A 17,500-nucleotide genomic window follows, 5' to 3' on the forward strand; every position below is an offset into this window, starting at 1 on the left:
GAAAAGGAAATAGCGTTCGGAAATTAAGCTGAGCTGCAGCCTCATTTTAGTACATTAATCAGACTAATCAGCTTCGTATTAACGGTGCAGGAAATGTCACTATCGTATATTATGTTTATGTCAGGTTCCTCTATTTCTTCCCTTACTGTTTCGTACTCCCTTGATAGTTTGGCTTTACGAGTAAGTTAGGTTAGATTTGTGTAGTATATCGTAAGCACTTCGGTAAAGTACACACAAAAACGTATGTGAAAGTGGAATACATTTGCCATTATAGGCCAAAATAAGTTAGGTCAGTGTAATGCCGTTCTCGAGTACTTCGTTAAAACACTCTGACGTTTATTTCAAGATGTGATAGATTTGTCATTAGAGATTGTAGTCATGAATTGATCCTCTGGCCACAAGAACACGATACAAAGACAGTCGTGTGGACCATAACGATTAGCAGGTTACAGGATAATTACGCGTATATATGTATCTCCGGTTACTTCATTAGGTTTAGCTACTCTAGTCTATATATTACGTTAGGTTACGTTTGTTATCACGACTTTTTGCTCTATTTTAAGCCTTTATCCATTAATACGTTCAACATTATGTACATTGTCATTTCCGCATGTTATAAAGTTTGAGATTATTTATGATTAAATTATTTCTTTTTAGCTTCATTTATTTATTCATTTTTCACAGCAAAAGTGTCATCCGTATGAAGAGAGAGCGTGATTTCTTTACCAAGTATCACCAAGAACTCCTAGAAGAGGAAGCTGTGTTGACTCTCTGAACATTTACTGCGCAATGAAAGGTCTTATCATGAAAAACACCCTTCATAGAAACCAGAGAGAGAGAGAGAGAGAGAGAGAGAGAGAGAGAGAGAGAGAGAGAGACACACACACACACACACACACACACAGAGAGAGAGAGAGAGAGAGAGAGAGAGAGAGAGAGAGAGAGAGAGAGAGAGAGAGAGAGAGAGAGAGAGAGAGAGAGAGAGAGAGAGAGAGAGAACACAGACCGCAGAATTAAAGTTGTCCAAATGAAAGAAGTTCAAATAAACCACTGATTAAACGCTACAAGGGAGGAAGAAGATGCGGGGAAATGTTAATGAGATATATGAAACAAACACCAGCTGAGAGAGAAAAAAAAAAGAAAATGTTTGCACAAATATTTTCAGTTCTTCTTCCCCCATCTCTATGTCTATCCACCTTCAATTATTCTCCTTTGTTACCGTTGTCCTCATCCCCTTTCTCTTCTTTCTCCTATTGCATATCCTCTCACCTTCCTCCTCGTTCTCTTTCCTTATTTATTTTATTGCAGTTCGCCCGATCATCTTTCTCCTTTACTGCCATATATTCCGCACATTAGATTAGCTAGGAATAACGTACATCATCAAAACATCCTGATAAGAACCAATAGGCGTCAATCTCCTATCTTTTCCCACGTGTTAGTTCTCTCAGTCACTGTTCACACCTTAGAAAGAAAGCATATTCATTCCTTTCCTGCAGAGTAAGAGTATTGGTTCCCTAGCACATTTTGAGTCGCAGCGCGTTTGAAGGGATATTTTAACGAGACACCCACAGCTAACGTTTAATAGGGAAGGAGGTAAGGATAGGGAAGTTGATGAGATATAGAGGGAAGGGCTGTAAGAGTGTACACGTATGGAGTGACACTTGCAGGAGTTGAGGAGTAGGAAAGCATATAGTAGTTATCTGAAAGGCATGAATTTCAGGAGCAGAGAGAAAATGCAGAGTAAAAGATGAGGTAAAATGAAGATGTGAGGTTTGGAGGGTGAGGAACAGACAAAAAAGTTAGGTAGGAGTGAAGGAGAAGTACGAGGAAGTTTGACATGGAGTTATGGAGATGAAAGAAAAACACAGGTGGTGGGAAGATAAGTAGAGTTGAGAATAGGAGTTCGTAATGAAAGAGAGAAGGGAGATGAAGAGGAGGAGGAGGAGGAGGAGGAGGAGGAGGAGGAGGAGGAGGTAGAACTGTAGGAAAAATATGAAAAGTAAAATGAAAAAGAGAAGGCGTATGTGGGTGTAATAGAAATTCTTGTTTTAGGGAGACATGAAGGTATGAAGGGCTGAATTGCAAAGAGAATAGGAGAAATAGGAAGGGGATCGGGATAGGTGAACTTAGGGGTCTCATGGGGCTTCTTAGAGTGAGATGAGGCTCTTCAGGAACTTTCTTTAGTGTTTAAAGAACTCTTAGACAAGGGATGTGGAAGGTTATAATTTTTAGGGCTCTTGAGTGGTGTGCAAGGGGGACCCATAAGTGCTCTTTGGTGTGTGTGTGTGTGTGTGTGTGTGTGTGTGTGTGTGTGTGTGTGTGTGTGTGTGTGTGTGTGTGTGTGTGTGTGTGTGTGTGTGTATGATACTTTTTTTCCAGTACTCTTGTGGTTTATCATATCGCCTCTAGTATTTTATTGTATGTTGCTGATTATTGTTCTTTCTTACATGACGTTTTCTGTTAACTAGTACGTCTTCCGTTCAGTGTTTTTGGGAGAAACAAAATTTATTATGATATAAGAACGCTGAATTTGAGATTATATGAATTCTTTATTCTATTTTTGAGATGGTTATGAATGCACACAGACACACACACACACACACACACACACACACACACACACACACACACACACACACACACACACACACACACACACACACACACACACACACACACACACACACACACACACACACACACACACACACACACATTATTTTACGTTATGAAAGCGACGGAGATGAGAATTGCTAAAGGAAATAACTGACTGATGATTGGAAACCTTACTTGACATCCCGCCTCGTTGTGTGGATAAAAGAAAAATTATAAATAACAAAGGCCAGCTGGAAAGGAAAGTCAAATAGAAATTAACCATAAGTTTTATTTTCTCTGCACGACGAACAACTTTTCCTACTTACTGAAAAAGTTTGTATAAGAAAAATCTGAACGCTTGATTTACGACCCATTGTGTGCTGGTACTTTTGGAAAGAGAAAAATAAATTACTGTAACAACCAAAGACAAAAAATGGTTCTGTTAAAAAGAGAATTGTTATGACAGCTTGTTGACTTATGATAAATTTATTAGTTTGTCTTTAGAATTGCTACTCATTTCAGAATTATAGGATGTGACTTTTTGACATTTCCCAAATAATTTTTCCATAAAATTTTTTTCTTCTTTCTGGTATTTCGAAAAGTTAAGGATACACACACACACACACACACACACACACACACACACACACACACACACACACACACACACACACACACACTGTTGATCGGTAGGTTAACATTTTATAGATTTCAATTGACACCCACTTAATATTACATGAAGCAAGCAAGGTACGTTATGACATTCATGCCCACAATTCGTCGCTTATTGATCAGAAATACTAACATTCCCTGGACGTTATTTGACACACACACACACACACACACACACACACACACACACACACACACACACACACACACACACACACACACACACACACACACACACACACACACACACACACACACACACACACACACACGACAGTCCCTTTACAAGACATACTTACCTATTTCCATATTTTTTTCCATATATCATCTTACTCATAAATTTGTTTCATATTCTTTTAAAATCTGACTAATAACTCGACACTTGATTGTAATGTTAGAGAGTAGAAGTTTAGGATAGTTCTCTGTGAATGTTTGCTTTCCCATAGTGATCATAGCGTTTCTGAACATAAAGAACCAACACCTAAATGGGCGAACGTATGAACTGAATCCCAACTCTACTGTTGAGGTAGCCGAAATGATATGAATGATATATGTAAATGTGGTTCCATTATTTTTATTTATTCATTCATTTTTAGACAGGATCCTCGTTAATTTAGATGCGTGTGTGTGATTAATAGATGCAGTGCACAGTCTGCCTGATGAACGTAAACATAGTGTTGTTCCATACATGTTTCTTTTTAATGTCGTTACTATTTTCTACTTCCCAATATTTGAAAGTACTGGCCAACTTTTAACATTTTCTTTTATGTTTAGAAAATACTAGTCTCTACTTCTCAATATTTAAAACTATTGGGGTACTTTTAACATTTCTTTTATGCTTAGAAAATGCAAAAGTAATGTCTTGTTTTGTCTCTTATTTATTTTTTCTATGGCTCATACAAACTGCGTCTCACTATACTGTACATATCAACAAAGAATGACCGTAGTAGAAAACAATTAAGTTAGATATTGAATTATTAGGTTGATATAAATGACAAAACTGACGAAGGGGAAATGGAAATCAGTAAGAGTAGTGAAATGCATGGTGCCATTATCGTCGGATTGTGGTGTTCATGTGACAGCTTAGACATTCCTTAGCATGCTAGGTACACAAGCAGATCAGTACTCAATCTGCTGCACAAGAGTATACGAAAGAGTACAATGAGCTCTTATGGATCATTCAGAAAAATAGCGCCCCTGCGTCTCGCGTCGGAAACCTCAGGGAGCAGTTGTGTATTACAGTGAAATGCTTTTAAGTATTTTGTCTTCAGCTTTTCTCTTTCTTGATAGGAATTGATGCTAAATGCCTTGCATGTATAATTAAACTGCAGTTGTCCAGTAATTAGCAAGTGGTAAGATAATGCTGGTTTTTACCTTAGCCCAATGAAAATTCTGTGATGCGGTTGATGAATTAAATCTTAACATGTTGTTTTCCTAGATAGAAACCTTGCCCTTCCTGTTATCAATAGTTAAGGTTTGTAATTATGAGTGCAATGCTGACACTAATAATACCAGTAATGTTAAAACGTGCCAAGGTATTACACTGAAAATATACATATTATTGACTAAAGACTGAAATCATGATGTGTTTCAGGATATCTTGGGGCAAACAACAGTGTCCACTCCTGTGACCGCCGCCAGTGTTGTGACGAGTGGCCATGACCAAGGCAAAGGTCATTGCAAGCCTCTTCTGCCTCCCCTGCACAAGGTACGCGTTGCCACTCACTGCTACTTCACTCATGCCACTCATGCTACTAACCTCAACCCAGGGAACAACAACAACGCTTCACTTGGCCTCCTTCATTCTGTCCCTTTGCTGTAAGCGTTTCTACTTCATGTATTGTATTTTGTGTACATATTTACATATTTCCTTACTTCCAACATCCTGAATTTTAAGTAGTTTTGTCTTTAGCAGTATAGAATTTTTTTTCTTATTATGTTGTTTATGTTATTTATATTGTTTTTTTTTTAATGATTTTTGACATGCTGATCTTTTCTCGTGATAATTATCATTTGAGGAGCATCGTGCGAGGAGCTTCCCTATTATATATGATTCCTTATTGCCATAATCTCATGACTGCTTGAAGTACATTGCCACATACACAGATACATTAGTCGTAAGTAAAGAATGTAGTGCACTGGCCGAATATTTTCTGTATAGGACGCCTGAGAACACTGTTTCCTTCCCTTTTTTCCCTCGTCACGGTGAACGGAAGTAGTGATGGAGGGTTAATCTTACAATTAGGAAAATATATTATTATTATTATTATTATCACTATTGTTATTATTATTATTATTGTTATTATTATTATTATTATTATTATTATTATTATTATTATTATTATTTTCTTTATTATTATTATTATTATTATTATCATTATTATTATTACTATTATTATTACCATTATTATTATTTTATTATTATTATTATTATTATTATTATTATTATTATTATTATCATTATTATCATTATTATTATTATTATTATTATTATTATTATTATTATTATTTATATTATTATTATTATTATTATTATTATTATTATTATTATTATTATTATTATTATTATTTTCTTTATTATTATTATTATTATTATCATTATTATTATTACTATTATTATTACCATTATTATTATTATTATTATTATTATTATTATTATTATTATTATTATTATTATTATCATTATTATTATTATTATTATTATTATTATTATCATTATTATTATTATTATATTATTATTATTATTATCATTATCATTATTATTATTATTATTATTATTATTATTATTATTATCATTATTATTATCATTATCATTATGTAGTAGTAGTAGTAGTAGTAGTAACAGTAGTAGAAGTTATAGTAGTAGTAGTAGTAGTAGTAATGATAGTAGTAGTAGTAGTAGTAGTAGTAGTAGTAGTAGTAGTAGTAGTAGTAGTAGTAGTAGCAGCAGCAGTAACAAAAGTGACTTGTATGATATTGCCAGGCTTCTAATTTGGGTTTCCTCTCGAGTAATACATCAGTGAAACCAAAACCGATGTTGCATTTTGCCGCCTCCCTCCCAGCATCTCTGCCTTCCTTTCGCCGGTTTTTCATTTATAATCGCTGCTCTGCTCTCCATTTGCCTATATAATGGCTGTCGTAAATCTTCCTCCAGGCAGGATTTCGCACCATTGAAGTGAAGTAATTCTCACACCGCGAAAATTACTGCAGCTAATTTTCTGCCTCCTCTGTTTACGACCAAACGCGTCGTGTGTATACTGTATACATATACACGCATATCGACAGAGAGAGAGAGAGAGAGAGAGAGAGAGAGAGAGAGAGAGAGAGAGAGAGAGAAAAGTGTGTGCGTGTTTAGCAAAATACAACCTTGATTTTAGGACATTGTTCAACCTCTTTACTTATAAGTCACTCTTGCTGGAAGTGATATACATTTTTAAAGGTTTAAATAATGCATCAGATAGCAGGCGTGAATGTTTTAACTAACAAATAACAGCGGGTTGGTGTTGATCATTATTTCAAGGCCTGTGCTGTCCCTTGATGAAAACTGGAAGTTGAGCTGAAAGTATTATGAGATTCGTGGTTTCATTCCATCGATTTATTCCTTCATTTACTCGAGGACCGCTCCTTATTCAAATTACTTGTTGATAATCCATTTAAAGGACGTAATTCTAGTCCCACGCAGGGTTCGGTAATTTAATTAGTAGCTCAGATATTTTTTTCGAATATCAAATGCTTTTACTTAAACACATGCAAGCACTAATGCAAGTACACACATTTATCTTGTCAACACCGCTTTCCATGTAATATTTATCTGTCACCCTCTAGTCACGTGCAAAGTAACTCATTCCTCCCTCTTATTTATGTAACATCACTGAAAAAAAAGCGTCAAGAAAGTAAGTTTCGTTTCACATCTTTGTCATTAGTAATGTGCGCCATCGTGGGGAACACCTTGCCATCACCTCACATCACAAGCACCTGAGATAGAACACTACGTTTTTTTCATTAATATATCTCAATAGTGGAATAGTTCCGCGTGTGTGCGTTAAGTTCATAAGTTGTTTATCCGCCGATTGAAACAACTGAGAGAGAAAAAAAACTGTCATATTTGAAAGTGTTGGTTGATATGCTAACACTCAGCGAATCTTGTTTGTAGTGACGCGAATTTGTCATGGGTAGTTGCGGTATTCTGAAGCCCTATATTATTTATTGCGGCGTGAGACAAATGTGTCGCGGAGCTTCACAGTGTTGCGTGGTGTGTGGTGTAACCTCACAGTGTTATCTGGTGGGTGGTGGAACCTCACACTGGTGTTTGGTATGTAGTGAGGCCTGACATTGGTGCGTGGTGGGAGGCCGGAATAATGGTGAAACATAAGTCAGTACCGTAGATAATTAGTTTATGAAAAGAAAAGTTCTCCCCGCCAAATTGTTTACTGGTAGATCCTTAAGTCAATTAGAGGATGAGTCTCAGATTAAACATTCTTAGGGGGAAGGGAAGGGCTTCGAGAGGGGACGGCATGAAATTGTAAAGACTTCCATGAGATCACAGTTACATAGTGTATTGTAAACAGAAAGAAAATAATCCCAATAGTTTTGCTACATAGAAACAATTGGCCAAAGTAGAAATGCATGTAAAAAAAAAAAAAAGGAAAAAAAAAGATATCTTACAAATACTTATAACAGTCTCAAAATTCCTACCATTAAGGAAACTCAACATAAATCAGTCTATTACACCATATTATAAGTTTCCATTCGATTTATACCCATTCACTGCACTTACATCACTACTTAATCACTTCAGTACCATGACGCATTTCCATATTCATTGTGGTTACTCTTTGAAGATTTTATAGAGCTTCAGAAACTCATGTCGGTGAGTAAAAGTAGTGAAAACTCAGGCCGTTAATCCATAGACCCTTCCTAATGTCAATAAAATGGTCAAATCGTTCACAAATCTCAAGGTAAAAGTGTGTCCCAGTGTTGAAAGGATTAAAGCACCTGTACATCAGAACGCTGTATTAGAGGGTCTAGTGCAGAGAACAGAGCAGTGTGGCTTCTTGGGTACTGACGGATATATAGAAGGTGAAGAAGCTACAAGTTGAGCGTAGTTGAGGGAAGTTATCGCGATGAGTGCAGCGTGACGGGGCGGCGGTGGGCGATGCAGGTTTGGCGAGCTTGAAATACCGCGTCAGAGAGAGAGAGAGAGAGAGAGAGAGAGAGAGAGAGTGTGTGTGTGTGTGTCTCTCTCTCTGTGTGTGTGTGTGTGTGTGTGTGTGTGTGTGTGTGTGTGTGTGTCGATGTGTTGAATATTTACCGTTGAATATTTACCCCCGCGTCAGCCGTAACAAATGTACCTGTGCCGGCCGATTGGCGTCCAAAGAGCGTGACATCTTTGGCCTGACTTATGCAGCGACCCACGCCCTTCCCGCAGCGCTGCCTCCAACACTCCGTTATTCCCGCTGCATGTAAAACTCCGGTGCATACATTCACGCGCGTATCAGACAGACAGGGACACACACACACACACACACACACACACACACACACACACACACACACACACACACACACTACTACTACACTCTCTCTCTCTCTCTCTCTCTCTCTCTCTCTCTCTCTCTCTCTCTCTCTCTCTCTCTCTCTCTCTCTTTCTTTCTTTCTTTCTTTCTTTCTTTCTTTCCTTCTCTCTCTCTCTCTCTCTCTCTCTCTCTCTCTCTCTCTCTCTCTCTCTCTCTCTCTCTCTCTCTCTCAAGCGCAAGTGGGGCCTTATTTCTTGCTTTTGTGCAAAGTTAGTCGACGTAAAATGTAATTAAGATTCAATTTAGTCAGTAAGTATCGAGCAGAATCTAGCAATATGTTATCAGGTGTGTCTGACAACCACCAGAAAGTATTTGTAATTATCAATTTCACATGCGTTTTAGTTTTGCTTTAGGGCAACTCCATTGTGTGTGTGTGTGTGTGTGGCAAGGTAAACAAACGGCTCTCAAACAGCTGGTATTTTTTCGTGTCTGTGCGCTGCCAATCTAGTTCCACATCTGTCAAAAGAGAGCTAGACTTTTGTGAATACCCAAGGGTTGCAGTCACTACATCTGTAGCACAGTACAGCGAGGTATGACGGAGGTATGACTGATAAGGCTATATAGTCAGCTATATAGTCATGGAGGGCTAAAAGAGTTGCTAACCTACGGAGACTGATTCTTGGAGGTCAGTCAGCCCTGTATGTACAGACTAGTAAGTGGCGTTGGACGTCTATGCTTATTTCTGTGGCTGTGCTTATGTGGGCTAAGACAAGTGTGCATACTGTGCAGAATTCGAAATAGTATCAAGCCGTTTGTCTCTGCCGCCATTTTCTGCGCATGCGCACTGAGTCGTAACCATGGCAACCAAACAACTGTCAGACCTGCGGAAACTACAACGCAGCCAACTAGCCAAGATTAATAAAGATGAGCTGATCGACGTCATTCTGGCATCAAATACAGACAACGAAGAGTTCCAGCAACTAAACCAAAGGCTAGAAGTGATGAAGGAGATGCAAGCCCTCAAGACTGCAATTATATCTCCTGACAGTCTCATCAACAAGAACTACGCTGAGCTCAAGTCTCGTATCGACAAACAAGATGAAGTACTGGCTAAACAACAGCAATTCTTAGAAGCTTTAGATCGCAAGGAGCGTGAAGCAAACATTGTTGTTCTGGGCGTGCCTGACGAGAATGAAGCGTTGGATGGTGCTACAACGGACCAGGAGAAGCTTAACAAGATATGGACCAAAGTAGGCATCAGTGACGTCGAGTGTACCTATCGGAGGCTAGGACGAGAACTACCCGCTGGTGAGGGGCCTACACACCGTAGGAGTCGCCCCATCTTGGTTACGCTTCGGAACAAGGATCTGCGCGCAAGCATCCTCAACAGCGCCAGCCAACTGAAGTCTGCGGGTGACAACTTCAGCCGTATTTACGTCAAGCGGGATGTTCACCCAAGCATCAGGAAGGAGTGGAGGCGTTTGAGAGATGTAGAAGCTGCCGAAAAGTCCCGCCCTGAAAATATGGGCTGCGTCATCAGGCTGGATACCAAGGAGCGTAAGTTATATAAAGATAATATTGTTATTGATAGTTGAATCCACAGTTTTTCTCTAAGTAGACCACATCAAGCAAGTTTTGTAAAGATAATATCATGGAATGTTAATGCAGTATGTACAAAGTTGGAAAAAAGTAATGTTCAGTTGTTATTACTTGAATATGATGTTATTTGCCTTAATGAAGTGAAAACATCTCTTCCTGTGTGTTTCCCCAGGTATGTTTCATTCAAGAGTGAGTCAGTTGGTACCGCAGACCGTGGTGGAACAGTTGTCTGTGTTAAGAATTGGTTGGCAGATTTTGTGAGTGATGTGGATACGAGTGTTGGTGATCAAGTTTGGCTGAGGTTTCGAAACATCCAGGATATATTGTTTGGGTTTTGTTACATACCTCCCAATGATTCCCAGTATTACTCTCACGACCTTTTCGCAGCGATTCAAGAAAAAATAACCAAGTTCTATGGACACCAGTTTCGTTATAGTGGGAGATATGAATGCCAGATTTGGTAGCAGTGTGAGAGACATATTGAATTTGTTAAATCTTACTAATACTGAAAACCTATCATACCCACATATCCCTGATGATGTTCATGCACCTAGTGATAATGCTGAGCTCTTATCTACTATTTGTATTGATAACACTTTACTTGTCATTAATAACCTGAAATATAAGGATAAGCAGTTCCTGGTGGAAAGACTTTCCGGAGGCGCGACACATGGGTCTCCGAGGTAGATACTTGTGTTGTGTCTGCTAAAATACTTGATTTTGTGAAAGACTTTGCTGTGTTACAGAGAAGTGACCTCCCTTCGGACCACGCCCCCATCACAGTCAGTGTTGCCAGTAAGGGTGTGGATGTTAGCAGGTTGGTGGCCAGGGCAGGAATGTTGGGAGATCACGCTGCTCTTTATGGTAATGCCAGTAAAATAAGACAATGTAAGAAACCGGTCAAGTTCAACAGTATTGAGAAAAATCTGTTTGTAGACAGCATCCCTCATATTAATCTGTTTGAAGGTGACCTCGATGTAGACAATGCTGTACAAGAGTTATCCAACACACTATTATACTTGTGCACAGAATAGTGTGCGGCAAAATGAACAGGAAGTTGGTAATTTTACTAGTACTGGTAGATGGGAAAATTTATTAAGTGACGCAGATGACGCTAGAGTGTGGAAGGCAATTGACTGGAAGGGTGATTATAGTATGGATTATCGCCAGGATAGCTTGTGTCCCAGTGACCAGGATTTCAAAACGCACTTTGAAGCAGTACTGAACCACCCCACTGATGACACGGACCAAGACGGAGACGACGAAACAAATGGCGTCACTATCCCTATTCTTGATGAACCAATCACGCCCGCAGAGGTGCAAGAACAGTCGAAGAGGATGAAACCTGATAAAGCCTGCGGGCCTGATGGAATACCTCCTGGTGTATTCTCTCTGTTGCCAGTTCATTGGATATATAGTTTGGTGGCTTTGTTTAACAGCATCTTCTTAGCAGGCAGTTATCCTCAATCATGGATAAGAGCGAAGGTTTTTACAGTTTTCAAGAAAGGTGACAGAAATGTTTTGCTTTACGTTTTCCCGTCCCCTTCCATTTTTTTCTATTTCCTTTTGATATTCCTCATCCATTCCGTCACTTACTCAATCATTCATCTCCTGTCCATGTCTTCCTTTGCTTCAAATCTTTCCACGTCAATAACAAGTACCGTCGTTTTGTTTTCCCCTTCCTTTTAACAATTTCATCGTCGCCTCCACTTATCCTTTCACTCCCTTTCGCGCCATCCACTTGAAGAACAGGAGTCTTTCTTTCCTTCCTTAACACACACACATAAGTTTTTCCTTACCTTTTCACACGTGTATAACCATCACATCGTACTCAGCTGCCTACACTTTTACCTTCAAAAGAAAGGAACATGCAAAAGAGTAAATGATACAGTAAAAGGGAGGAAAAAGGTAATGTTTAGAAAAGGTACAAAGCTGGCATCGACAGTGGCAGTGTTCTTCCAGTGGGAGTAAAGGAGGCTCCGACCTTCCGACGTGAAATGAAAACGTTAGGTAGAAGGCAGTGTCGGGAGGCCGCACAGGTGGGAAATATTGATGAGACAACACCTGCTCCTGCGACCACGCCCCCTCAGGAAAACTATGCCAGGTGTGTGTGTGTGTGTGTGTGTGTGTGTGTGTGTGTGTGTGTGTGTGTGTGTGTGTGTGTGTGAGTATTTTTAACTTCTTCGCCTTTCCTCGTTGCTCTGGCGTGCTGGTTGAGTGAAGTACTGGGTGGGTGAGTGAGTGAGTAGTCTTGACACTGTGCAGTATATCCTGTTATGGAGAGACTGTGTGTGCCTTTAGTGTGTGTAGAGGTGTGTGCATGTGGCTGGATAGATGGAAATGTGTGTGTGTGTGTGTGTGTGTGTGTGTGTGTGTGTGTGTGTGTGTGTGTGTGTGTGTGGATCCCTTTTCTTTAACGTCCACGTCATCTGGTTCGCATTGAAAGGCCAGGAGAGAAAGAGCATAAGATTGTGAGTTATCAAAAGACTAAAACTTTATACTCACCGCCGTGCAGGGAAGGGTAGATGTGATGGGCGTGGTCTCGTACCCAAGCGGTCACTGTTACCAGATCGCGGACAAAGGGCGGCACCACGCAGCAAAGGACGGCTGTGTTGCCCCGGATCACATACTCGTCATACACGCGAACCTCGAACTCCTGTACCACCACTGTTGAGGAAAGAGGAAAAGTAGGTTGTAAGAATCCTGCTTAAAAGAAAAAAGCTGTGATAATTTCCTGGTAAAAATATGATAGTTATTTCAATCATACTCTATACAATAAAAAGATTAGCAATAAAATAAATGCATGCAATGAATCTAAACCTAACCTGACTTAATTATATAACTCACTTTTGTTGTTTGAAATGTTAGCAATCAGAGGAATAAGACATCTAAACACGTTGAGAGAGAGAGAGAGAGAGAGAGAGAGAGAGAGAGAGAGAGAGAGAGAGAGAGAGAGAGAGAGAGCGTAATATCTAGTGCTTCATACAGATTGAAAAAGAATATCATTGCCGTCAGGAAAACGATTGAATGAGAAAAAAAATGGTAGATATGAACATATAAATGGAATATGATAGCAGAAATAAGGGGAAGGAATGGAAATGAGAGAGAGAGAGAGAGAGAGAGAGAGAGAGAGAGAGAGAGAGAGAGAGAGAGAGAGAGAGAGACTGACTCACTCACGCACCGTCATAGAAACAGAGGAAAAATATAAAAACTCAAAAAATGCCAACGTAACAGCAAGAAGAAAAGAAAAGGAAAAAAAAGTCTCACTCGTAACAACTCTTTGTCTTCGCTGCTCGCTAAAGACGTTCAAATTGAAAGTAAACCTCATTAGCATGGTTTTCCTGGGCAATCCATCACCCCACGCTGAGGCAATAACCCGTCTCCTGGCGTGAGATATTATTATAACTTTGGACTAATGAAGGACTGCCGTAATTACCGTAGGGCAGAGGAAGGGAAAGAGGGATGGAGGGAGGGGGGAGGTCGTTAGCGCTAACCCTTTGTCCTTGTTTTCGATTGGGTGAAGAAGGAGCCTCGCGTCAGCAAAACGTTCAGAAAGAAGACACATCTCTTTCTTCTTGTGTCTCGGCTTTTCTTTTCTTTTTCTTTTATAGAGGACGTGTGTTATTTGAAGCTTTTTATTCCTTTTAGTTGCTGAGATGAATAAATAGTTAAACAGATAAACATATGGACAGATGAATAGATACGTGAATACATTAGTAGATAGAATACATTAATAGGTAGATTGGTAGAAAGATAAATAGACAGACAGCTTTATAAATATTTTTCAGCAAACTAATAGATATTTAGATATAGGTAGACTAATAAACAGAACAACTTTACTGAATTAGTGTTTAACATCAACAAAATTCAATGCCATCTTTTGTTATATAAAACATATTTCCGTTGTTTTTATGTCAAAGGAGATTCGTTAAAGATAAAAGTGAAACTACTGGGAATTTTTTAATTAAAAGATTTTAAAAAGTTCATGTGTTAAGAATGCTCCTGGTTAAGGTAGAGTAAAATGTAATTAGGGTGTTATGAATGTTACTCTGCGGTTAAGAAAAAGTGAAAAGAATAATTGAAATCTTTAAAGAAATATGATTATAATAATGTTACTTGATGAATAACAAAAAAAGTGAGTGAAGAGAATGCTCAAATGAAAAATGCTGGAATTGAGAGAAATGAAAATATTACTATGAAGTAGAAATGAATATCAAGAAAAGTATAATAAGAAAAAAAATAAGAGGATTATAAGAATGTTAATTGATGAAGGAAAGTTTATAGAAAAGAGAATGTCGTTCAGCAAAAATAATGTAAGTGTCAGCAATAAAAATGTTACAAGTCAGGCAGTAAAAAGTGTGAAAAATCATAAGAATAGTTAGAAAAGTGAACATGGTGAGAATTAAACTGATTAAAGCGTTGAGACGCCAAAAGAACCACAATACGTTAGACAAGAACAGAATAACAATTTTGACCCCCCCCCCACACACACACACCAGCACCACCACACCAGACAGGAGGGAGCCGCCACCACCACCACAACACAAAACAACATCACCACGCGTCTCCACTCTGAGACAAGCACAATACACAGCGCCCACGTGAATCTTTCTGTGGGTCACGTCTGCTCTCTCTCCACGCTCAGCCCTTCGTGTCTTATCTCCCCTCTCTCTCTCTCTCTCTCTCTCTCTCTCTCTCTCTCTCTCTCTCTCTCTCTCTCTCTCTCTCCGTCCTTCCTCACTCACTCCCTCCATCCATCCTCGCTTCATATTTCCCGTCACACACACACACACACACACACACACACACACACACACACACACACACACACACACTGCAGGCATACACAATTGTTCCTTAAGAGGCTGTACACGTTTATAGAGTTTCCAGAACGTTGTAATTATAGTGTACGTATGCTTGTTCTCTCTCTCTCTCTCTCTCTCTCTCTCTCTCTCTCTCTCTCTCTCTCTCTCTCTCTCTCTGCTCCTGTTATGCCTTGGTACTACGATCAATATTCATGGCATTCCTCCGTTTCCCTTCATCTCCCGCTCCTCCCTCCCTTCTTCACTGCTTGCCCCTCGCCAGTCCGTCAAGCGTTTCACCACCTGCCGTGTTTGGCGATCCGTTCCTCTATCACATGGCCAGTTTACCCTCATGTGCCTCGTAGCGCTCAGACTCTTCCCTCGTTTCAGCGTTGTCAAGGAAGACCATTATGCTTTTTTTCTGCGCTGGATATCCTGGTCATGTTTGTAGCATGTAACGTAAGAAGAGAGAGAGAATGGAGTGAAAAAGATGGTGTATTTTATTTTTTAGGGGAAGATAGATGATGGTAAATATGTTTCGTTTAACTTTCCAGGTCATTTTCACGTTTCTTGTTGTCTCCCCAAAAAAGTAAAAGTAGTTAAGTTTCCCATGAATATGTTATTGGTGTGTGTGGAAGTGCTTTTCTCGTCGTTAGTTGAGGGTGAGTCAAGTTTGAGGAACCTTGTATAATTATAAACAGTGCGGTGCTGGGAAGAAAGAGGCGCCGGATGCTCCTGTTGACCCGTGAAATGATAATGAGGCCGGGAAAGCTTGTGTCATCCACGGAGAAGGAAGAGATAGAGGCAGGAGAGGAAGAGAGGTGAGAAGAGTCGCCTGAGGGAGGATCTTCGTATAGGTGGATGACGCTTGCGGAGGTGGAGGAAGAGGAGAAGGAGGAGGAGGAGGAGGAGGAGGAAAGTGTCGCTCAAATGATGAAGCGGCTCATACTCTTCGAGATTAAGAAACTTTGTGAGGAGTGACCTGCCTTTCTGTTCCTTCCTCCTTCTCTTACTCCCTCCCTACCTCCTCCTCTTACTCTCTCCCTCTCTTTCCATCTCCAGCCGGTTCTTTGGACCAGCGGTATAGAAGACAAGCATTCCTATCTACCCCTCGCCCTCTCATCCTTACTATTAGTTTCCTACGGTCCATTCCACCACCCTACCTTCCTTCCTTACAGCGCAACTATCCTCCAAGCTCTTTTCCATCCTTTCTCTCTCTCTCTCTCCCTTCCACTCTCTCAGCCGCCCTGCATATTCGAGAGACGTGGCGCTAACCCAGTACTCTCAAGGGAAGCGAGGAATGGAGATGCAACGTGAATAGGGTAAGAAAAGTTAGAATTGAGAGGTAGCGGCAGTTCTTCAATCAGTCAGTCAGTCAGGGAGTCAGGGAAGGTAGTCAGTCAAAGGGAATGTTTTTTTTTTTTTTTTGTCAGTATTTTGCGGTGTTTGCTTGAAATTTTTATTTGATGAGTTGAAAGGAGATAGAATGAGGATAGAGGATAGTTTTCACTCGTCCTTCTTCTACTACTACTACTACTACTACTACTACTACTACTACTGCGATTACTCCTCTTCCTCTTCCTAGTCCTCCTGCTTTTACCATGTGGTTTATGTTATAACTAATTAGCTAAATAAACTCTTAAAAAACTCAATATGAAAAAACCCTCCTCCTCCTCCTTATCCTCCTTCTACTAATCCTCTTACTCCTACTCCTTCACTCATATTATTACTACTACTACTACTACTACTACTATTACTACGATCACTACCACTTCTTTTAGTCCTATCTCCTTTCATCCCCTCGGCCTCGTCATTGTCGCTGCCCTCCAACTCGTCCTCGTCCTCCTCTTCCTCCTCTTTCTTCTTCTCCTCCCGGTGTTTTTCCTCCTAACAAGACTCCTTCCCGTTTCCTCCCAGTCAACACAATTACTCCACGATGTGTCCGGAAGCTGAGTTCATATCTTGTTCGGAGGCCGTCGTTTGCTCAGGATTCAATTAAGTTGTTGAACTGTGAGCCGTGAAAGCGGGAAAACCACTCACTCACTTACCCTATCCTACCCCAGCCTCCCGTGTGTCCCGCCCGCAGAAATACCCACACCCACCCGCACACCAACCTCACCCATCTACGTATCTCTCTCTCTCTCTCTCTCTCTCTCTCTCTCTCTCTCTCTCTCTCTGTGTGGTTGTTTGCCGTGCCAACGTTACACCATCGATTATTACGGAGAAGGAGAAGGAGGAGCAGAAAGAGGGGGAGGAGGAGGAGGATTAGGAGGAGAAGGAGCAGGATTAGGAGGAGGAGGAGGAGGAGGAGGAGGA

The 17,500-nt window shown here is 40.1% G+C and overlaps 1 protein-coding gene across 1 annotated transcript in view; it reads right to left on the reverse strand.

Annotated features, from left to right (window-relative positions):
• Positions 1-17,500, reverse strand: part of LOC123503953 (Down syndrome cell adhesion molecule-like protein Dscam2) — a gene marked incomplete at its 3' end in the record, with an annotated part of 474,494 nt that overhangs the window by 295,940 nt on the left and 161,054 nt on the right. The window contains exon 4 of the mRNA XM_045254079.1: positions 12,888-13,049. Within this exon, the coding sequence (XP_045110014.1) occupies positions 12,888-13,049 (162 nt within the window). The remainder of the gene's footprint in view (positions 1-12,887; positions 13,050-17,500) is intronic.

The sequence above is a fragment of the Portunus trituberculatus genome, chromosome 15 (genome assembly GCF_017591435.1).
Source record: "Portunus trituberculatus isolate SZX2019 chromosome 15, ASM1759143v1, whole genome shotgun sequence".
NCBI classification, from domain to species: domain Eukaryota; kingdom Metazoa; phylum Arthropoda; class Malacostraca; order Decapoda; family Portunidae; genus Portunus; species Portunus trituberculatus.